This window comes from Oikopleura dioica, chromosome PAR, assembly GCF_907165135.1.
Source record: "Oikopleura dioica chromosome PAR, OKI2018_I68_1.0, whole genome shotgun sequence".
In the NCBI taxonomy this organism is placed as follows: Eukaryota; Metazoa; Chordata; class Appendicularia; order Copelata; family Oikopleuridae; genus Oikopleura; species Oikopleura dioica.
In genome coordinates this window covers 13,262,548-13,282,188 of record NC_137293.1, presented here as the reverse complement: position 1 = coordinate 13,282,188, position 19,641 = coordinate 13,262,548, and the positions used below count along the sequence as shown (strand labels likewise).

Below are 19,641 nucleotides of genomic sequence, written 5' to 3'. Positions count from 1 at the left end.
GACATGTTTCTTCCACCGCCGACTAGGGGACACCAACTCTTTGATATGGACACCAAGGAATGGATCATCAAATAATTATCCTATAAATTCCGTAAATTATCTAATGGCGTTGAGACTGCTTTAATGAAGACAATTTGTTGATTCCTCGAAAAGCACAACTTCATGAACTTCACCAGTATCTAGATATCAAACTAAAGGTGTACCCTGACATACTGAAAAGTTCAGCATGTGCTCCAGACTTCCCCTCCCCTCGAGCTCATACTTTCTCCATTTAAAGTCATTCATTTAGTTCTTTATCTTATAACTATTATTATTATATTATTATTGATACTACCTAATCTTTTCAACAACCATCTTTATTCGTCTTTATAGCGCCACTAGTGGCTCTCCGTGAGAAATAGCTTCGAATCAAATGCGCGGCCCAAGCTAAACCAAAAAGAATTTAAACATTGCCAATACCCATAGTCTATTTATGTCTCAACCTCAACCAAAAATCTAATTTTTCCGACTATCAGATTTTTGGACAAAATGCATAAAATCACTCTACGCTGTATATCCTAGACTCTGGAACCTACACTCGGAGTTTATTCAGGCCTAATAATATACAAATATATATAGGTGCAGTTTCCATAATTTTTCTCGTCTTTACAATTTCCCATTTACCTTCAGATTGCTTCAACATCACCACCCGGTTCCCAAGCCGCGTGAAAGTTCATTTTTCCCCTTTTCTTGCTTTATCGGTAAGCAAGCCGTTACAAACCGCCTTTGTGTATAGTTTGGTGTGGTTCCTGAAATTTCAATATATTTTATCAATATCTAAAAAACTTCGAAAACACAAAAAAATCTACAAAAAACAAAAAACCAAAAAAATCATAATTTGCCTACTACGTATTATCTTCAACTAAAGGTGCTCTTATTAGCTACTTTCAAGTTCCGTTGTGCCGTGGCTTCACCCACGTGACACACCTTTCCCGAGCGGAATTCAAAATTCCTGACGCTCAAAAAATGATCCATCCGAGGGCTTTCAAGACAACATTTCATTGATTTTTCCCTTTAAAATTCTAATTACTCTCAGTTCAAACTCACAGAAAACACGAAACAAAACCGGGCCCGACCGGTCAGCTCATCCAAAAAAATGAAAATGAAACAATAATGAATCGATATATGCCTTTCAAAAATGCCCCATAAAAATTTCTTCTTCACGAAAAATCAACCAAACAAGTCTGAAAACATTTTTACTAAAAATAACCTTATAATCTTAGCATTTCCTCCGCGGCACTACTCGTTTTGTAGCGAACCTCCTCCCGCCTAGAAAATTACCCAAATCTTTTCTCATCCTACTCACTACTCAAAAAAGTTCCAAAAACAAAGTTTTGCTGCTGCTCTCTAGCGGACCTCGCAATTACAGTACAGTACAGTGCCCGGAGAACCTCCTTCACGACTCTATTTAAACAAAATATATGCTCGGCTTTGCCCAGATCCTAATTTTTGCATCAATCCCTTCACGAGATTGCGCTTTTCCGAGAAAAGCAACATCCCTGGAAAGTGATCTTCAAGATCAAAACCAATCAACATTGAACTTGGTTCTTCTGGGGGGCATTCCCCACAATCGCTTTTTTCCTAGCTTCATTTTTCCACATATTATTCTTTGATATTTATATACACCAAAGTTTTCCTATTTCAGTACTTTCATCTTTCAAAGCAACTACCCTAGCAAACTTTTCTTCTCGTCAGTCGAGTCACTGATCAACCTTTTTTATTTAATATTACTTCATAATTGGCACTATTTCTGTGAATTCAGTATTCTTCTAAAACCCGCAACGCAACTTCCTTCACATAGATGTTCTATACTATCCACTGATTTACTCCTCTCTCCTCTCTGAATGAAAAAGAAAATCCGACTGAATCCAAAAACTGAGACATCGTTTTCTGTACTCCCAAGCTACAGGCAAGCTAGCGCATTTGATTCGACGCCATTTCGCGATCCTCCCTTCTTTTTTTTTCTCATGATTTTTTATTTCGATTTTATTATTAAACTGTTTCCTACTTCCAGCGCGCTTAAAATCTAATAAGCTTTCAAAAAAGTTCTCACTCGGTCGCGCGAGTCTATATATCTAAAAAACAGCAAAAAATATATCTTAGGGCCCAAATTTTTCATTCTTCAAGCAAGATTACTCTCTGTCTATCCGCATTGACTCCTTGCCTTGCGCCAAAGGTTGCTCCGCCCTTCCTGTCCTTTTATTATTTTACTCATTAGTCCTTGCTGTTGTGTCCAATGCATTGTTCCTTCAGTAAGACAAATACCTGGACATTTTCAATGTCAGTGAGATTCTACAGCGAGCTTTCTTCGTGCGCTCGGGTTCTATCAAGCAATCATCAAGCGCCTCATTCACTTTTTTCATTTCTAAGCTGCGTTGATGCGCGATAGAATCCGGACCTACAACGATCGCTGGCTGTTCTCACTGAAATAGGAAATGCCAGCGTTTAGGGCTCAGCCTACGGCTCACGGTAGCTCTTCTATCAGATTGAACCTAAAAGCCCGTACTGTCGCACAGTGACTCGAGTCGATACTCGACCACTCACCGTCTTCTGGCTTATTTCTTCCTATTTTGTGTGTTTGCTCTTTCCATATTTTCAAAAATAAATTTCTGTTTGAAAAACGCGCCCGCATTATGTGACTTTTTAATATGCAGGATTCCAACAGAAGGATTTAGGGTGGTGAAAATAGTGTTGAATATAGATAAGCACTTATTTAAATTTGCATTGGCTCAGACTCCTTCTCAGTTTAGTCCCCACTTTTATCGAAAATTGACGAAATGTTCGACGCATCGCAGGTTCCCTCAGGTCTTCAGCCGCATAGAGACAGGCCGATTCCTGAGGTTGAATACGCTGATTCAAGATTTCGAGAGTTCACAGCACCGCCAAAGATAGAGCCTCCCCACCGAATGTTGTCAAACCAAGTTGCATTGAAAATGCTCGTCGCTCTTTTCAAGGCGCAGAAATCGCAAATTTTGCTGCACAATTCTATCGATAGTCTTCGGTCTCATCATCACAGCGCATATTTATTCGATAGGCGCCTGTCGACAAAGGCAGCAACCGTTTTGCCCGTTTTTCCGTTCTGCCCAAATGCCGTTTTGCCCGAAATTCCGTTCTGCCCGTTCAGGGCAAAACGGAAAAATGTGCAGAACGAATTTTCGGGCAAAACGTCATTTTCGAAGCGAAATTTAGAAAATTATTTTGAATTTGATGATGAAGGCGAAGATTCGGTTGGCCCGACCCCCGCCGAGTGAGAACGTGCAGGAGGTGTCGAGCCGAGTGAAGGAGATGTAAGGGACCACGCCGCCGGTGTTAACTCCTGCAGAGGCTGCCCCTGGGCCCAAGTTGGAGCAAGTCTCGGTGTGAATCCTTGAGTAAACAAAAACTGGTGGTATCCTGAGCCGGGAATTGTGATCAAGCACGGCCCAGATCATCCTCAAGACTGAAGATATGGAAGACAAAAAATTAGAATTTTAATTCTCCGCTATCGTTAAAGTCTTTTGATGATAGATTTTTGAACTAAATCACTTCCAATTATTATCAGCTGCTTGAATCAAAGTAACTTTCTTAATTACTTCCGGTTTGGGAGTAGGGGGAAAGGGAGAATCTACATGCATATTTGGTTTCGCAGCTCAAAGTGGCCGTTGCTGGAGGACCATTGGAAGATAAGTCTATCAAGAAAAGCATTCGAGAGAAAATGGCCCCTGGATACTAAAGAGCGAGATTCATCTTCATTTTCATTCTCCTAAATGCCGTTTTGCCCAATGCCGTTTCGCCCAAAATTCCGTTCAGCACATTTTTCCGTTTTGCCCTGAACGGGCAGAACGGAATTTCGGGCAAAACGGCATTTGGGCAGAACGGAAAAACGGGCAAAACGGTTGCTGCCGTCGACGAAAGTCAATGAAAAATATCTTGAATTTCAAATCGAGAAACGCGGACTGCAAAGCGCATGAAAATGAAACTTTTGAGGGTTCTACTGATTACTGAAAGTTCAAAATAAACTTCGTTAAAATCAATTTTCAAGTTGTGTTTCTTTCAAGAATGTCGTTTCAGTGGCAATTTGTGGCTGCTATTCTTTATGTGGAGCTGGGAATAACGCTTTTACTCTGCTTGCGGCCGATTTCTTCAAAGTGGTGGAGCTCTCTCTTCAAATCGGGAATCGCTAAGAAAATCTCCAGCAATGGGTTTGTTTTTGGCGTTTTCTGTTGATAACTGAAGCCGTAGATCGACCCTTTTCTACATGCTTGCCTCCATCCTCGGTCTTTTCTGCGTCGATGCCTGGCGAGAGATGCAAAAATACATCGAACGGGAAGAGCAGGCAAAAGCAGAAGCAACTGTTAATCCAGACACTTTGAACCATATTCTTATGTGGAAATTCCGCTCCCAGCGAAATCTTTACATCAGGTGGAGTTATTTTAAATTTGGTTGATAATGAGATAAATTTGAAGTGGATTCTCGCTCTTTCTGTGGATTGTTATTCAACGATTGGCGTCATTGCTGAAGGACAAAGCAACTGCTAAGGCCGAGGCCTCAGCTGCGAAATCTCAGGCGGAATCTGCCTCTCGAACCGCGGAGCTTCTTCTTGACCAGAATAAAGAAAAGGAAGAGAAAGGTGGGCCAAGGAATAAGTGCATTTTGCTCATTCCGTTGATAGGTGCTGACGAGGTCGAGCAAGAGCTCAAAGATAAGGTCAAGGAAATGGAGAAGAAACTGGCGTCTGCCCAAAAAGAACTCGGAGAAGCCAATAAAGAACTGAACCAAAAAGATGTAAAGAAATGAGTTTCCAAACTCCTTCTAAATTTATCATTTAGAAAGAAATTGAAGCCATGAAGTCTCAGGCAGAGGGACTTACCCGAGAGTACGATCGAGTTTGTGAAGAGCTTCAGGAATGATTTTCATTGCCGAACTATTTTCCGTTGAATAAATATAAATCATTTAAAGGCGAAAGACTCCGGGAACAAAAAAGACGAATAACTTCTATTGGAGCGACGAAATTCAAAAACGACTCGTTGCAGCCCTTAATTAACACGACCTTTATTTTTAACCATCCGTTTTTAGTTTTAGCGGGACTCTATTTATCTTTCTAATCATTTCTTCATCTCTTACACCGAATTCAAGTTCAATGGAAAAATACATGTCATGAATACTTTTTCAATTTCGGTCTCCAAATACGCTTTTAAGAATGAGTACGTAGTTGCAGATGGATCGCTCGCTAGCCCGATGGCTTGGATGCCTTTTTGTTGTGGCCATTATCACAAATTTTACACTCTTTTCTGGTAAAAATTCATCTACATGAGTCTTAGTCTTAACGAAAACATTCAGAACTTTTTGATGATCGAAATCGCTTCCACTCAAGCCTCTTCCAAAGTTCTCTCTCGGATCTGGAATCAAAAATTGAAGAACTAAATGAACGGAATAGTCTTATCAAAGGTCAAGTGTCTGGAATTTATGACAAACTGAAGGTTTTTGCTGAAGAAAAAGCTAATAGACATGCTCGGCCTCCTCCAAGAACGAATCTCAAAGAGGATAGTAAGAAAGATGATGTTCTTATCCCGATCCTCGTCATAGGAAGGGCCGATCATTTTTTGACGATTTAAGGGATCTCTTTCTTTGATTCCTTTGCTATCATGTTAGCTAGAGCCTCTAGCCTAGAGGTAAATGATCGACCCTCGATAAAGCATGTAATCGTGTAACAGTGAATAGAGCACTTGATTCTATTCTTACAGCAAGAAAACACCTTGAAGTTTCATCGCATCCGATCGTTGTATCGCAAGACTGCGGCCACGCGGGCACAAAAGAAGTCATCGAAAGATACACGCGTGAAAATGACCACATCAGTGCAATATATCAGCCGGATTTGTCCGACTTTCCTGATGTAAAAAGAAACATGCAAGGCTACTTCAAATTAAGGTACTATTTGGTTTTCGTTTTTTACCCTAATCAAGTCTGTTTCAAGCCGCCACTACAAATTCGCTCTTTCAAATATCTTCAAAAAGTTTCCTAACGCTCTTGGGACAATCATCGTCGAGGATGATCTTCTAGTTTCTCACGATTTTATCGATTTCTTCCGAAAATTCTCTCCGTTGCTAAATGACCCCAATGAAAACCTCTTCTGCCTTTCGACATGGAATGATAATGGAAAAGACGATCAAATTGAGCAAAATCCAGCTCTTGTCTATAGAACTGACTTTTTTGGAGGTCTCGGTTGGATGCTCTCCAAAAAGGTACCTACATGGTTTGAATTTCATTTTAACTAAGTTTATAGATTTGGGATGAAGAGTTCTCTTCAACCTGGCCAACTGCATTCTGGGACGACTGGGTTAGGAATGTCGAGCAACGAAAAGGCCGTCAGTGCATTCACCCAGAAGTACCACGAACTTCGACGTTTGGAAAAGTTGGTGTTTCAAACGGCCAGTTCTTTGACCAGTACTTGGGGAAAATCCACGAGTTCCATGGCGATTTCAATTGGAATCAATTCGATTTAAATTCCATCAAACGAAGACAGTATGATGAGCAGTTCTTACGAAAAGTTGAAAATGTCCCCGTTGCCTCAATTTCAGGTAAAAAAGTTAGAGCGGCTCTGCTAACGAAGATTCAGATTTTGAGATGCTACAAGTTCCAGAAGTAAAATTGATTTACGAAACAAAGAAAGAATTTGAAAATATTGCCAGAAAAATCAGCGTTATGCAGGACTTCAAGGCCGGTGTTCCTCGAATGGGCTACTACGGAGTCGTCACTGCGCTTTATAAGAACAAAAGAGGTAGGATATTTTCGGATCATAGTTATTTAAACGAGATTAGTGTACATTTCACCTCCGAATCCTCGAACTTGGGAATACCACACTGACTGGTAGAAACAGGTTATTTTTAAGTGTGTCCAAAATTGGTGGAGCATTTTTGAAGGTGTTAGAGTCGAGATATTTCGATTCTCTCTTTTGCACCTTGTTAGGGAGGGTCTGTAGTGTGTTAAATAAGCTTTTGGTGTTATTTGCACCCGTGGAGGTGGAGTTATGACGTCACAAAGTTGAATGCGCCCTTTTATAATGCATTTTGATGACGTCATAACTCCACCACCAGAATAGTTATTGACACCAACTCTATCTTAAATGAATAAACCAATACTCGGCTACATTCTGCAAGTTACAGATCGTAATTATATTAACCCAATCAAAAGTTACGGAAATTTTTGGTCACACTTAAAAACCTGTTAGACAAGAACCTGTAGTTTCAAATTTAGAAAAAAGCCAAAATCCCGTAGAGATCATCTATTTTCTGTTTTTATTCACTGTTACCTTTATTTATTCAACCCGCGGAAACAGTACGTTTCCGTTCCTCTATCTCTCTAGCATTTTTACCCCTTTACGATGTGCAATAAATCTTGCTGCTATTAATTTGAGTTGACGTGTTCTTCTGAATTTTGCATTTTGTGTGTGTTTTCAAAAAATGCAATGTGGCAGAGGCAAAATATATGCAGACAGTCTTTGTTTACCCGATAAACAATCAAAAAGATTTTATTATCGAGAAACTTGTCATTTCGAGTCTGCATAAATTGATTTTATCCCAGAAACACAGTATTGAATTCTTTTTGAACCTGAATAAGAAATACCAGCCCGCATCCCTCGACAGTTTATTTATTGAAAAGTGGTCAGTTTGGCTTTTCATGTCGCCGCCGCGCAGGACACAGTTTGAGCAATAACTCCCCACCACGGCAAATTAAATCCTTTTCCCCCAGAGACTATTCGTGCCGTTACCTTTCCTCTCTACAAATTGTTACTTTTTCTACAGAGACGTTTGTTTTCAAGTTGAAATTATAAAGGAGAATTCTTTTTATGGTCAGAGGCAATTAGATAGATGTCTCAGTGTCAAGTCTAATAAAGCGAGTTTCTATTTATTTAGTGAGAGAATATTTAATTTCGATTCATATAAGATAACTTCGAAATCTTTGCTGAGTAAGTAATTATTGACTATCTCTTTTTGTATAATGTACCCTTGCTAATCGATACCGACGCGCAGTAGCCGCACAAATCCTTCCCACACCAAAAATAGAATCCGATAAATGCAGCTGGGCAAGCAGGGATTTTACTTATTTATACATTCGAGATGAATTATTCGTAGGATAAGCCTTTTGGGACGTTTTTCAACTCTGGAGCATATGCACCGATTTGAGGATGTGTTTTGTCCGCCCGTGAGGTTGAACTTATTTTTTAAGAGCGAGAGAAAGATTGAGAAATGGGAAGAAGTCATCGATTGATTGTCGGTATCGTCCTCGTTTTTAGGAAAGGTTTGAAATCAAGGAAGAAAATAGAATTTCAACGACGAATATTTTTCAATACCTATGTGAAAGTATCATGGTCGCAAATGTTTCTGCGGCTCAATTAATGAAGAAGTTTGTTGGCTACACCTTCAGTCCCGTATTTTTCACAGCGTTTTCAACGCTCTTCCTTATTTTGTGTTTCCCTGGGTACGCATTATCAGGTAATAAAGCACGCAATTAGCATTTAAACTTATCAACTCAACAATAGTCGTTCTTCAAAACAAATTCAAGTCACAACCGTTGACATTTGGCCTCTCATCCCCGTTCTCGTTATTTGGCCCTGGAGTGCGAGTATGTTCTTTGAAGCCTATTCTCACGAAGGTTCTTCCTTTGACATTTATCTATCTCGTCACCAACTACCTCTATGCGCGGTCCCTTATCAATCTCAGCAATACCACCGTCTCGGCTATCATGGCATCCGAAATTATGTTTGTATATCTTCTTTCTCTTTTATTACTGGTAAGTACAGAAGTGGGCTGCTTGCGGATTAATTCTGTCGTACGCGAAAGAGGATGCTTTCATTATTTACTTCAGTATAATTTACTTCTGAATAAAGATAAATAATAAATGCTGTTTTCGTCAAAGATCAAAAGTTTGAACTTTTCCGAAAATGGCAATTTTCCTCTGAGGTCCCTAGGGAAATGTTTGAAAGAGGAATTTATGCAGAATAAAAATTAAATTTTCAGGGAGTGAAGAATGAGGGTGTCGCCTCGAATGTGCGTCAATTACTAGCTTCCTTGTTCGCTTTTGGAGGCGTTTTGTGTCTTACGCTTACTTCTAATTGTGACGAGCTTGAAGCAGAGAGTGGAACTAATGCAACGGTCACAGGTGAGATCCGAAGAAATTTTAGTTGCATCGACGTTTTTCAAGAAAATACATGTGTCGGATTCGCCGATCAGGTCAATTTCTTCATTCCAGTACTTTTCGCAGCATTTGGTGCCGCTGCGTACAAAATTACTTTTAAAAAGCTCCTTGGAACAATTTCTAGCGGCCAAGTCTCCCTTTTCCTGACACTAATTGGACTGTTTTCTGTGCTTATTTCCTTCCCAGCCGTCTGTTACGTGTTTATAACCGACATAGAAAAGTTTCCAAAGGACACAGAAACTTGGACTTTTCTTATTGCCTCGGTAAGAGAATTGATGAGAGATAATGAAACGAAGAACAATTATCCAAGATAACGTCTATATTCAGTCGACATGTGGACTCTTCTTCAATTGGCTTGTCAATTATGGCGTGTCGGTGACCTTTCCCCTCCTAATCGCCATCGGCTACAGTCTCCCAGTTCCCGCTAATGCAGTTATCGACCGATTCCTCTGGGGGGTACTGACTCTTGCAATTTAAAGCCGCGCCGGTAAACTAATAAAATTATTTTAGAACACGTTCAGCACGCAGCAACTTCTTGGAATTGGATTATCGTTCGCCGCAATGATCCTCATCGTCATTCCACTCCCACAAAATGAAGAGAAAAGCGAAAGCAAGAAATTGCCGAGCAGTTACTCTAGCTCGCCAAGTGATTATGAAAAGGCCGAGACTCTGCCTTTCAATTCCTAGCTCGTCAAAGAATTTTTCACTAAGCTTCACAAATTTGTATATTTTGAGTTTTCAGCGATTTCAACTATCATTGTGAACACTCTTCTGCTTGATTTCTTCAGCGTTTCTGCTCGTTACTCGATGACAGTAATTCTATTTAATTTAAATTTAAAGATTCTTTATTAAAGAAATTAAATTTATTGCTTTTAGAATGGTGCCGAAACCGGCGTCTTCGCCACGGCCGGCGAGTTTTTGCTATGATGTTAACAAGTAAGAAACCTCGCTCGATTCGGGATCACAAACCAACTTTAGGCTTACTCGGGACTTAACAATCGACGATTTCTCGGACATGGATCTCTCAGAAATAACGCGCGATGATTACACAAGTTCGATGGAGTCGCTTGTTTCTCTCCGGTCAAAGTAAGCTGCTTCTTGTATGTTTATTCTGACAACAAGTTCAGTAAACCGATAGGACTTCTACCTCAGCGCCGTGCTCCTCTCTCCCGTTCTCAAAGTCTCCGCGATGCCAAACAAGCTCCTCCTAAAAAGTGCCTCTCCCTTTCCGACGCGTACGACAGACCGGCCGAACAATCCAGAGTCAATCATTCTCGCCTTTCTGAAGGCAAATATTATCGTAGTCAAATTGTTGTCGTATGAAGTTTTGAACTGTATGTTCCGGAGCTTCAAAGATTCTGTAGTAACGTTGATTTTAGACAAGAAGCCAATCACGAAAGCTTCGTTCAAAGAATTATGTGGATGGGGAGTATTCAGGCCCTTAGAGGTAGATGCTGCTGTTCTCAAAGGAAAGGTTTGTGCTTGAAAACTCGCTCTCATAATTGATTCATTGAAGGTTGTTGTTCCAACCCACATCGCTTCATTTGGACTCTCTGCGAAGGTGAAGGGCCAACTACCCGTCAGCATTGGCGAGCCACTGGTGATCAAGCCCTCAGAAAATATTAATGATGAATGGTACGTCGCATAATCGTTGATTTCGATTTTTATTTATTTTTCAAATTAACAGAAATGTGTGATTGTGAAACCAGCGTAATCAGATGGTCAAAACGCACATCTTGTCAAATGATTACCATTGGTTTATGACAATAGGGAGAAAGTAAGCCAGAGAATAAATGATGATATTGGGTTTTGCACCACAGCATGCTCATTTTTGGGGCTTTTCATTGATTTACTTGCAACCGAGGTTGTTGACGTTGAGCTCCTGGGTACCCTTCTTGTTCATCCACTTGTTGTCAACACAGAAGAACTTCTTAGGAGTGTTGTTGTTTCTCTTAGAATCAACACATCGAGCTAAAAGCGTAAAATGAAATTCGGAGTAGATAATAAATTGACTTACCCTTGCATCGCTTGGTTCGATGGGGGTTCTTCGCCTTGCCGTTTCGAGATTTGCACTCGATAGTCAAACCGTTGGCGAGAGGGTTGTCAGCGAGCTTGACTTTTCCGCACTGTCGGGGGCCTTTCTCTTCATCCTTGATCTTGCCTCTTGGGGAGAGGGTAGATTGAGCCATGGCGACAGCGAGGAAAAAGTTAAAAAGCTTCATGTTTATTGTTTTCGTTTGATGCTGTTGGAGAGGTCGTTCGTTACTTTTATGGAGGAATCGTGTCTCGCTAGATAAGATTAAACAGCTGCGAGAGCAGCGCCGCTGTTGATAAAAATTTAGAAATGAAAACAAGCTTGTTATGCTGAATTGCTAACAATAATATCGAATTCATCCTAATTTATGCCACTTTAGGGTGATGGGGACTTCATTGCGAACGGGAAAGAAAGGTGTTCTGCCAGGCCTGTATGCGACTGCTCTTGAAACGCCACCTGCTTTATTCACTCTCTATTATCTTGGCTCTGCTAGAGTTCCTCATCATAAAGGTTAACCTTTAAGTTGCTTCATTTGAATTGAATTGTTTATTTTTTCAAGGAGGGAAAACTTTGTGGGAAGGAGTTGGTAATGTGCTCAAACGAAAACTACGACCTATTCTTATGAATTTGATTGTTTCCAACGACGGCCTTCGACTTATTCAAATGAATCAGCTGAAAAAGCGTGACTTTGTTGCTACTGACCATGTGAGTTAATGTCTCAAATTGTCAGTAACCTGTTTGTATTCGATGTTTAGTCTTTATTCGTTTCAATGAGCAGGAACATAATATTTTTAATTGTGCTTTGTCAGAATGACCTTGGCAATAGCAAGCGATAGAAATTGAAGAGGTTCGAAGTTTTCGTGAAAATGTTGGAACTTAAAATCACTACTAACGAGATTCAATCGATAACAATCCTACCTGTATGATTTTCGAAATCTGAGTAGAGTTGAGCTTATCTTCAAGCCTTAGACACTCAAGGATATCTTTTAATTGTGCACCTCGGGAGCTTTCGCTGAATATCACAGTATGGTTATAAATAGGGGAAATCACTAATAATTTGACTTTTTTTAGGGCTTAGTAGGGTGGGCTTATAATACATTTTTAGAAAGCCCAGAAGCTGGGAAACATTTTGACTATAGATACTTGGGGGTGATCTCGTACCCAGAGGGCATTTAGGTACGTCCAAAGTCCCAAAATCTGGCCAATTCCAGAAATTGGAATTTTTGAGGCAATAACTCGACCTTTCAGAAGGTGCTATCTATCCCAGATTGTAGCCCAGGCTCTGAGGGTCATTTTGAGATATAGAAAAGTACTGAGACCCGGGGGTTTCTGAGGAGGTAGAGGCTCTTGAAGTTGGGGCACTCGACAAAAATTGAGTACTTTTTTACAAAAAATACACCATTTTTGTCACAAATGCCTCCCAAACACTTTTTATCTACGTTTTATCTATGTTTTTTCGTTTAAAAATATTTAAGGAGTCATTTGGGGTCATCTGAGGTCACTCTAGGTCAAAAATTATGAAAAATTTAGAAAACTCTCATGAGTGACCCGATCTGACCTCGGATGCCCCAAATGACTCCTTAAATATTTTTTAACGAAAAAACATAGATAAAAAGTGTTTGGGAGGCATTTGTGACACAAATGGTGTACTTTTTGTAAAAAAGTACTCAATTTTTGTCGAGTGCCCCAACTTCAAGAGCCTCTACCTCCTCAGAAACCCCCGGGTCTCAGTACTTTTCTATATCTCAAAATGACCCTCAGAGCCTGGGCTACAATCTGGGATAGATTGCACCTTCTGAAAGGTCGAGTTATTGCCTCAAAAATTCCAATTTCTGGAATTGGCCAGATTTTGGGACTTTGGACGTACCTAAATGCCCTCAGGGTACGAGATCACCCCCAAGTATCTATAGTCAAAATGTTTCCCAGCTTCTGGGCTTTCTAAAAATGTATTATAAGCCCACCCTACTAAGCCCTAAAAAAAGTCAAATTATTAGTGATTTCCCCTAGTTATAAAGCTTTTTATGACAAGTTTACCGTTGCTCTCCCGCCCAAAGATTAAGAATTTTTCAAAATTCGACGATCGAGTCTCCTTTTCGAAGGGTTCTATAAAAGTTCTGGCTAATCTTTCCAATTCTTCATGAATTGACCCTTTCCCTGAGCCATTTTCGGCGACACCAACCGCTAATTGTGTGAGGACTGACTCGTCCATAGCGAAAATCTTTGGATGGAATTGCTTTACTCCCTCAATACGTCCAAACGCGTTGTTGTTGATAAGATAGTTGACACAGCTGGCTACAAGGTTGTCAAGTTGAGGTGGTGGATTCTGACAATATCTAGCGACAATGTCCAGCGCCACTAATAACGCCATCGCATCTGAGGACACGAGTGTTTTCTTGATTTGCTCGACGCACCAGTCACGTGTTTTTCTACATTCATATCGCTGTGCGGCGTGCAAAAGCATCAGACATTCTATAATCATCGTTAGCTTAGCTTTTAAATCAAATAATTTACCTATCGTTTCCAACTTTAATCTCGAAATGCTGTAGAACGAATTGAGCAAATGATCAAGAATAACTGCGGAACATTCGAGGGGAATGAACTCTTCGCCAATGTGCTCCTCGACAAGTCTTGTCAATTTATTCGAGTGCTTTTTGATGATTTCTGACTCTGCTCGGAAGCATTGACACTGCGCCAAGAAAACAACATCACCTTTTAGCATGGTTCAATATTTAATTCATAAAATACCATCAGCTCAAAGTCTGATCTTGTTTCTATTGAACCGAAGCTTTGTCTGGGTCTCGACCGAATTCATTTATGTTTACATTATTCATTCGGAGTACAATTTCTTCTGGGCTTAGTTCCTCTTCCAAATCAAGCTCTTCTTCTTCTTGTTGAATAGCTTCTTGCGATACCCTCTCGGCTTCAGCTTGCTTTTATCAGATCAAAATAGACCCCAGACAATTTGGTGATGAATAAAAAATTTTGATCTCATTCCTGATTTTGACGTTGTTTCTCTTTTTCGTACCAGCCAGTACCGATTCTTTTTTCCGCTTCTTTTTCGTCAACCCACCCAAGTTTTTCGCGGCCATTTCTTCCTCTTCTTTTGACAAACCACCATTTCCAGAAGGTTCTTCTTCATCAGCACCGTATCTTGTCGATCGAGAAGTAGACGGCTCTTCGCTTCCAAGGCGAGATAGACCGTTTCTAGCTCTTCTATCATTTTCGTACTCTTCGATAAAGGATCGAGACTCTGCACCTCGTCGGTAATCACCTGACATCAAGAAAATAATTTCTGATATTTGAAGTTACCAGATAGAATGGATGAAACTGAACGTTCTAAGTTTCTTGACATTCTGGAGATATCTGATGCGCTACTCTCTCGTTCACTTCTCTGCCTTGCATATCTACTTGTGTAAGAATCTCCAGCCGAATCGTTATCGAGACCAAGTCGGGATCGTCGAGATGTGTAAGAAGAACTATAAAGGTTTGAGTTAAGTCTCGCTATAACGACTTACTTATTGTCGTCGTCGTTGTCCAAACCTAAACGAGCCCGCCTTGTCGCGGAATAAGAAGGTGTGGAGTCGTCGTTGTTGTCAAGGCCGAGACGTGCACGTCGTTGCGCGTAATTTGAATTCTCGGGATTGTATCTTGACGGAGATCTTGAGCGATAGCTAGACGTATATGAAGGACTCGAATCATCTCCCAGGGAAATGTTGCTCGATCGTCGCTCAGTGCTTGAGTTTGGCTTATTCAAAAACTATTGGAGACAGAAATTGTCCACAAATTACCACAATTTAGAATATTATAGCCTGTCCTGAGTCGCCTTTCTGCAACTGGTCCTGGATTGAGATAGTCCCCAGCTCTGCTCGTACCTCGAATCGAAGAGTAAGAGCTTGTTGTTGGTACGTTTGAACTCTGATTGGAAGGGTGGTAAGTTCCAAGCAGTTCATTTACTCGAGCGCGTCTGTCCATTGTCTGAATATCTGGTTAGCCTTGAAAGTGAAGTGATTATTTTGCCTCTGATGGAGCGGATGATGCAGTCGGTGTTGACGGACTCGAGGCGCCAATTACGTGAGAATCTGTCGCGTCTGTGGAGGAGTTATTTGTGGTAGTAGTGGTCTGGGTGGAACCTGTTGTTCCGTTCGCCCAGTTTTGATGGCGCTCACTTAGTAGATAATTACTAATAATGCCCTTATTTTAAAACAACTCCCTAGCATGCTCATATAGCTCAGTCTCGGAGGAATTCTCCGAGGCTCACTTCTACCCATATTCTAGCTTCTCTTTTGTGAAGTGTAAGTGATATTATCGAACTGATAAGAGTGGCAAAGGGAGTTGTTGCGATCCTAGACAATGCACGACTGACTCGAGTCAGGCGATGTTTTCCGCAGTTAAGTCTGTACCTCGTGAAATGCTCTGTAAATAGCGTTCGGATGATATGTCGCTCGCCACAAGAGCAACTAAATGAGTTCTGCCCTGTTCGCTGCCAAACGCTAGAAATTTACTCGTTATGGAAGCTCGTGACGAAATTTAATTGCATAACTCAGAACTCACCAAGTATGGTTTCTCTGGTGGGAGCCAAAAACTGTCCCTGACGCGTAGCACTCCTGGCAGAGGTCAACGTCGACGCACTAAAGTCCTTTTAATCCTCCGAGCTAATCCTAATCTCGCTGAGTAGCTCAGCATTTATAAAATCTCCTCAATTAGATATTGTTTGAACTTGGCAAACCTGCAAGCAAGCGTATAGACGCGCTTCGAATTTCGCTTGATTACAACAATCACTTTTCCGAGCTTCTAACTTGAATATTTTGAACAAAATTTATAACCAATTTAGAAGCCGTATCAGATAATAAACGTTCCCTCTTCCAGTCCGTTCGTATAAGAGCTTATTGTAGCGGCAACTGAGCTCATAATTTTCCTTCTCTTAAAATTTTCCTCGTCATTCAGCCTCTTTTGTGCGCGATCCTTGACGGGAGCTCCGAGGCTTATCACTCCTACTTGAATCATCTGATAAAAATCACCCTTCACTTTGGTCACGTGACCAGTTTGGAGTAGTTTGAGATTTTTTATGTATTTTTGATGTTATTTTAGATGAGTCTATTTCTGATCATAAAATTTCAGCTGCTGACATATTCAACATTCATCCCTCTTCATATGGTCTCCTACTGCGGGACCGATAGCACGACCGGACGTTATTTTTCTTTCATCTCAAGGAACTTCGATCCAGAGCAAGGCTGCGCCGCGCATGCTTTCGGTAAGTTCACCAGAACAGGAAGCTCGTTAGATTTTCGAATTTTCAATCGAAATTATCGTCTTTTTCCGGTCATAAGTTCCATCTTTAGTTTCGCTTGAATCATCACTTGAAATGACATCAGCGATGGAAAGGGCATTCAAGCAAGGGTTTTCTTCTGTGGTAAGTTTACCCCTTTTTGTTTTGAAAAATAATCACTTTCAGTACGATTGCGACTTAACAGCTGACGAGTACCTGGAATGATGAGTTCAAAATCTGTATCCGAACTTTTGTATTTTTATTTTAATAAAGATGCCTATGATAACATACACATGACGTCAGAAAATTCTAATTTGTAACGTGGGTACGCCTCTAAACCCAAATTCTACATTATGATTTTCGAACTTTCTAATGCACACTTTTCATAATCTGATAACGACTTACGCTCTGAGCGCTGAAATCTGAGCAGGTTTAGGATCAATCCACGTGGGTAATCTCCAATTGACAGAACCGTGATTAAGGCCTTACCTAGACGCGAATCTATATCCAAAACACCACCAACAGCGCCAGATAAACCCTATAAAAGCAGCGTCTAAAGACGTTCTCATCATCGAAAAATATTTTCCGAGCACTTTTCAAATAAAACAAAATGAAACTTTTTGCCATCATCGCTTCCTTCGCTTCTGCTCAAACAATCAGCAAGTGCTTTGAGTGCTACGGAGCAACTGTTGCGGACTGTGTTGCGTAAGTAAAAATTTCATAGCGAATAACATTGAATGTTTTTTTGTTATCAGACAATTTCTTTTAAATTAGGAAGTATTTTTGAAAAGAAAAACTAATTTTTTGAGTATTGTAGGCAACTTAACCTTTATGGCAGCAAAAAGGTCGCAAAGGATTAAAATTGCTTCAACAGATTGAAAAAAAAACGTGTAAAAATATTTTAGCTCCGGCGTTGAGGTCGACTGCCAGGCTAATCAAGGATCATGCCAGCTGGAAGAACGACGACGAGGTGGTGCGATTGAGTCCGTCTCCATGAGATGCAAGCAAAAGCGAGCATGCAAGAACAACATGAAGCAAAACTCATATGGCCAGTGCACTACTGCTCTTACAGACGGTAAGTTTTCAATCAATCAAGACAAGCTATTCATTCAACTATTAGCTAACGGCGCTGAACTCTCTTCCGTTTGCCGCCAATGCTTCCCAACTGCTGATCCCAACGACGGCAAAGACTGGCTCGAAAGTCTCGAAGCTGCAGCTCGACCCGTCTCTGACTGGACCACTGATATGTTCTAACTTACTTACCTCTATGTCTTTTACCTTTTCCTACATGATCTTTCTTACTAATAAAATTGAATCTTTTGAATCGCTTTTGTTTGACTTGAGTCATCATAAAACAAGATTCGTAAATATGAAAAAGGAAAAGGGAAAGTAAACTCGACATCTCATGGCTTGTCGCTCTTATTATCAAAGAATTAATCAAAGAACATGGGGCTTTCAGAATTTTGTAATAATTTCACTGAAGAGAAAATCCGAAGGCTACTCAAACGCCCAGAGATCGCTCGGGAATGTCACAGAAATGGTCGAAGCTTGCTTATTGAGTCCGTCAATCGAATGAATTTCTTAAATAAGAACAATTATTTGGAATGGTCAGTCGCTAATTTTGACACAGTGACGAAGAAAATGGACGTTCTTGATGACCAAGGAGAATTCCTAGAGAGTCATTCGATGAGCGCATATCAAAAATGGGTGATTAGAAATTTCATCTTTGAATACCCGAAAAGACGCTTTATACAAATTCATAAACACAACTTAGAAGGGAATCAAGTAAGTTAAACTATCGTATTCCTCATCATCCTTTTCAGGGAAAATGGGTAGAATTGGAATCTCAGCTATTTTACCCCGCTATTATCTCCTGTGGAGGGGAGGCGTTGGTGCTTGGCGATCAGATTTTACAAAAGAAATTTGTCTACCGTTTTCACCCCTTCTCGTCGGCGCTTTTTAGCAAAACAGTTCGACTTGATGTAAAATTGAGGATAAATAAGGCTGATCAATTTTATCATGTAAATCAGGACAATCTTTCAGGAAAAGATTTACTTTTCCCTACGCATTGATTCTGCATCAAGTATAAATTTTCCACATAGTCTGTAATGCAAATAAGTAAGTCCACAAAGAAGAAGGCTTGTTCCCATATCATAAAAACCTCCTTTTCAATTACGTCAACGTTGAAATTTTTCACGAGGACGACACAAATGAGCAGGATTGTCTTGGATGGATAACAGTTTCTTCACGGGCTGACATGGATCTTTCAACTGCTCTGCAACGGAATCTAATTGACATAACTGAACGTAAAAGGATTGTCATAGAACTTAAAGAAGTTCTCGCTTATTTATGGAAACTACAATTGTTTTATTTTGATTTGAAGCTTCAAAACATTCTACTCATCAAAAATAAAGAAGGAAAATATGAATTGCGACTCGCAGATTTTGGAATTATGTGCGAAGCGACTGGAAAAAAGAGCTTTCGTGAAATGGGATACATCCGAAATGGGTCAAAGTTTAAGATAACTGATGGCGGGGGACTCAAGGGAGGAACTCCCGGGTTTTGCGTTGGCCAGCAGCTTTATCAAGGCGTTGCAAATAATCAACCCCTCTTCCGGATCATGATTTTCCTTCTTTGCGACTGGGAAAGTGCCTGGAAAATCAATTTCCATCATATTGAAAATTATCAAGAACAATTATTTATTGACGATCGATTCACAGAAGCTGGTCTTTTGAACTTTCGAACAGAATTTAAAAATATTATGACAGCCTTCTCAGAAAACAGACCCTATCATTTAACAATCTGGCAGATGGTCGAACGAGCTCAGTCGATTGTAGAAGTCAATTTCAATTCCAATATTTTTGGAATCGAACAAGCAGGAGTGAGAACTTTATGTTCTCATAACTTCGAGAATGTTGACTTTTCATTGGAGCAAATTATGCTGTCAAGAAGTTTAATGATTTCACGGACAGCGTTTGATCAGAAAAGCACCTATCTTTGCACAATATTCGCGGTCTCCGACATTTTCCGATATTGCATAAAGAAGTTTCTGCTGTCTCGTCGACTTTTTTATGACAAAAAAGATGTTCTTGGAGATAGTTTGTTGACACAAAAAAATATTCTTCTT

At 40.3% G+C, this 19,641-nt stretch overlaps 9 protein-coding genes across 12 annotated transcripts in view; 5 read left to right on the top strand and 4 right to left on the bottom strand.

Annotated features, from left to right (window-relative positions):
- LOC145703920 (fumarate hydratase, mitochondrial-like) overlaps positions 1-7,245 on the bottom strand; it is a 38,385-nt gene extending 31,140 nt beyond the window's left edge. Inside the window, exon 1 of the mRNA XM_081781333.1 lies at positions 7,240-7,245. The gene's annotated coding sequence lies outside the window, so the exon portion shown is untranslated. The remainder of the gene's footprint in view (positions 1-7,239) is intronic.
- LOC145703927 (solute carrier family 25 member 3-like) overlaps positions 1-19,641 on the bottom strand; it is a 43,493-nt gene that overhangs the window by 10,171 nt on the left and 13,681 nt on the right. The gene's annotated exons all lie outside the window — the stretch shown is intronic.
- On the top strand, positions 4,078-5,191 carry LOC145702704 (B-cell receptor-associated protein 31-like). Its single transcript, XM_081779965.1, has 6 exons — positions 4,078-4,220; positions 4,261-4,440; positions 4,485-4,648; positions 4,691-4,803; positions 4,848-4,923; positions 4,979-5,191. The coding sequence occupies exons 1-6, from the start codon at positions 4,078-4,080 to the stop codon at positions 5,008-5,010; spliced, it is 708 nt and encodes a 235-aa protein (XP_081636091.1). The 3' UTR covers positions 5,011-5,191.
- Positions 5,216-7,426, top strand: LOC145703923 (alpha-1,3-mannosyl-glycoprotein 2-beta-N-acetylglucosaminyltransferase-like). 3 transcript variants are annotated; one of them, XM_081781338.1, is made up of 8 exons: positions 5,216-5,312; positions 5,359-5,604; positions 5,715-5,946; positions 5,993-6,260; positions 6,302-6,596; positions 6,635-6,796; positions 6,837-6,882; positions 7,240-7,426. In XM_081781338.1, exons 1-8 carry the CDS (start codon positions 5,237-5,239, stop codon positions 7,244-7,246), a joined length of 1,332 nt encoding a protein of 443 aa, XP_081637464.1. In that variant the 5' UTR covers positions 5,216-5,236; the 3' UTR covers positions 7,247-7,426. The 3 variants fall into 3 exon arrangements, with proteins under 3 accessions (XP_081637464.1, XP_081637462.1, XP_081637463.1); XM_081781336.1 differs by having other exon boundaries at positions 6,837-6,892; positions 7,247-7,426; XM_081781337.1 differs by having other exon boundaries at positions 6,837-6,895; positions 7,247-7,426.
- Positions 7,566-10,029, top strand: LOC145703926 (solute carrier family 35 member F3-like). Its single transcript, XM_081781341.1, has 8 exons — positions 7,566-7,679; positions 8,245-8,300; positions 8,369-8,510; positions 8,558-8,808; positions 9,036-9,177; positions 9,220-9,476; positions 9,541-9,669; positions 9,724-10,029. Exons 2-8 carry the CDS (start codon positions 8,265-8,267, stop codon positions 9,898-9,900), a joined length of 1,134 nt encoding a protein of 377 aa, XP_081637467.1. The 5' UTR covers positions 7,566-7,679; positions 8,245-8,264; the 3' UTR covers positions 9,901-10,029.
- Positions 10,088-16,806, top strand: LOC145703929 (C-Jun-amino-terminal kinase-interacting protein 1-like). Its single transcript, XM_081781345.1, has 10 exons — positions 10,088-10,149; positions 10,192-10,299; positions 10,341-10,547; positions 10,593-10,687; positions 10,730-10,848; positions 11,628-11,758; positions 11,808-11,953; positions 16,367-16,499; positions 16,588-16,658; positions 16,701-16,806. Exons 3-10 carry the CDS (start codon positions 10,403-10,405, stop codon positions 16,737-16,739), a joined length of 879 nt encoding a protein of 292 aa, XP_081637471.1. The 5' UTR covers positions 10,088-10,149; positions 10,192-10,299; positions 10,341-10,402; the 3' UTR covers positions 16,740-16,806.
- Positions 10,875-11,467, bottom strand: LOC145703941 (uncharacterized). The gene is made up of 2 exons (XM_081781358.1): positions 11,231-11,467; positions 10,875-11,184 (listed from the first exon to the last, which is right to left on the bottom strand). The coding sequence occupies exons 1-2, from the start codon at positions 11,433-11,435 to the stop codon at positions 11,063-11,065; spliced, it is 327 nt and encodes a 108-aa protein (XP_081637484.1). The 5' UTR covers positions 11,436-11,467; the 3' UTR covers positions 10,875-11,062.
- LOC145703921 (uncharacterized) lies at positions 13,822-16,267 on the bottom strand. The gene is made up of 11 exons (XM_081781334.1): positions 16,090-16,267; positions 15,975-16,027; positions 15,800-15,876; positions 15,649-15,738; positions 15,266-15,413; positions 15,068-15,223; positions 14,764-14,987; positions 14,558-14,724; positions 14,245-14,519; positions 14,038-14,180; positions 13,822-13,961 (listed from the first exon to the last, which is right to left on the bottom strand). Exons 1-10 carry the CDS (start codon positions 16,250-16,252, stop codon positions 14,103-14,105), a joined length of 1,431 nt encoding a protein of 476 aa, XP_081637460.1. The 5' UTR covers positions 16,253-16,267; the 3' UTR covers positions 13,822-13,961; positions 14,038-14,102.
- LOC145704382 (uncharacterized) lies at positions 17,091-17,838 on the top strand. The gene is made up of 3 exons (XM_081781832.1): positions 17,091-17,219; positions 17,420-17,589; positions 17,635-17,838. The coding sequence occupies exons 1-3, from the start codon at positions 17,125-17,127 to the stop codon at positions 17,766-17,768; spliced, it is 399 nt and encodes a 132-aa protein (XP_081637958.1). The 5' UTR covers positions 17,091-17,124; the 3' UTR covers positions 17,769-17,838.

Excerpts from the sequence above, each read along its gene's own strand:
- LOC145702704 (XM_081779965.1), top strand. The coding sequence starts at position 4,078 with ATGTCGTTTCAGTGGCAATTTGTGGCTGCTATTCTTTATGTGGAGCTG. Across the intron at positions 4,649-4,690 it reads TAAAGAAAAGGAAGAGAAAG|GTGCTGACGAGGTCGAGCAA; the intron begins GTGGGCCAAGGA and ends TTCCGTTGATAG. Across the intron at positions 4,924-4,978 it reads AGTTTGTGAAGAGCTTCAGG|CGAAAGACTCCGGGAACAAA; the intron begins AATGATTTTCAT and ends ATCATTTAAAGG.
- LOC145703923 (XM_081781338.1), top strand. The coding sequence starts at position 5,237 with ATGGATCGCTCGCTAGCCCGATGGCTTGGATGCCTTTTTGTTGTGGCC. Across the intron at positions 5,313-5,358 it reads AAATTTTACACTCTTTTCTG|AACTTTTTGATGATCGAAAT; the intron begins GTAAAAATTCAT and ends GAAAACATTCAG. Across the intron at positions 6,597-6,634 it reads CCCCGTTGCCTCAATTTCAG|ATTTTGAGATGCTACAAGTT; the intron begins GTAAAAAAGTTA and ends ACGAAGATTCAG.
- LOC145703926 (XM_081781341.1), top strand. The coding sequence starts at position 8,265 with ATGGGAAGAAGTCATCGATTGATTGTCGGTATCGTC. Across the intron at positions 8,301-8,368 it reads GATTGATTGTCGGTATCGTC|CTATGTGAAAGTATCATGGT; the intron begins CTCGTTTTTAGG and ends ATTTTTCAATAC. Across the intron at positions 9,670-9,723 it reads TCGACCGATTCCTCTGGGGG|AACACGTTCAGCACGCAGCA; the intron begins GTACTGACTCTT and ends AAATTATTTTAG.
- LOC145703929 (XM_081781345.1), top strand. The coding sequence starts at position 10,403 with ATGCCAAACAAGCTCCTCCTAAAAAGTGCCTCTCCCTTTCCGACGCGT. Across the intron at positions 10,548-10,592 it reads GTCGTATGAAGTTTTGAACT|ACAAGAAGCCAATCACGAAA; the intron begins GTATGTTCCGGA and ends CGTTGATTTTAG. Across the intron at positions 11,759-11,807 it reads TAGAGTTCCTCATCATAAAG|GAGGGAAAACTTTGTGGGAA; the intron begins GTTAACCTTTAA and ends TATTTTTTCAAG.
- LOC145703941 (XM_081781358.1), bottom strand. The coding sequence starts at position 11,435 with ATGAAGCTTTTTAACTTTTTCCTCGCTGTCGCCATGGCTCAATCTACC. Across the intron at positions 11,185-11,230 it reads TCGAACCAAGCGATGCAAGG|CTCGATGTGTTGATTCTAAG; the intron begins GTAAGTCAATTT and ends TTACGCTTTTAG.
- LOC145703921 (XM_081781334.1), bottom strand. The coding sequence starts at position 16,252 with ATGATTCAAGTAGGAGTGATAAGCCTCGGAGCTCCCGTCAAGGATCGC. Across the intron at positions 15,224-15,265 it reads CATCATCCGCTCCATCAGAG|ACAATGGACAGACGCGCTCG; the intron begins GCAAAATAATCA and ends CCAGATATTCAG. Across the intron at positions 14,988-15,067 it reads GACCAGTTGCAGAAAGGCGA|TCAAGCACTGAGCGACGATC; the intron begins CTCAGGACAGGC and ends AATAAGCCAAAC.
- LOC145704382 (XM_081781832.1), top strand. The coding sequence starts at position 17,125 with ATGAAACTTTTTGCCATCATCGCTTCCTTCGCTTCTGCTCAAACAATC. Across the intron at positions 17,220-17,419 it reads ACTGTTGCGGACTGTGTTGC|CTCCGGCGTTGAGGTCGACT; the intron begins GTAAGTAAAAAT and ends AAAATATTTTAG. Across the intron at positions 17,590-17,634 it reads CACTACTGCTCTTACAGACG|CTAACGGCGCTGAACTCTCT; the intron begins GTAAGTTTTCAA and ends TTCAACTATTAG.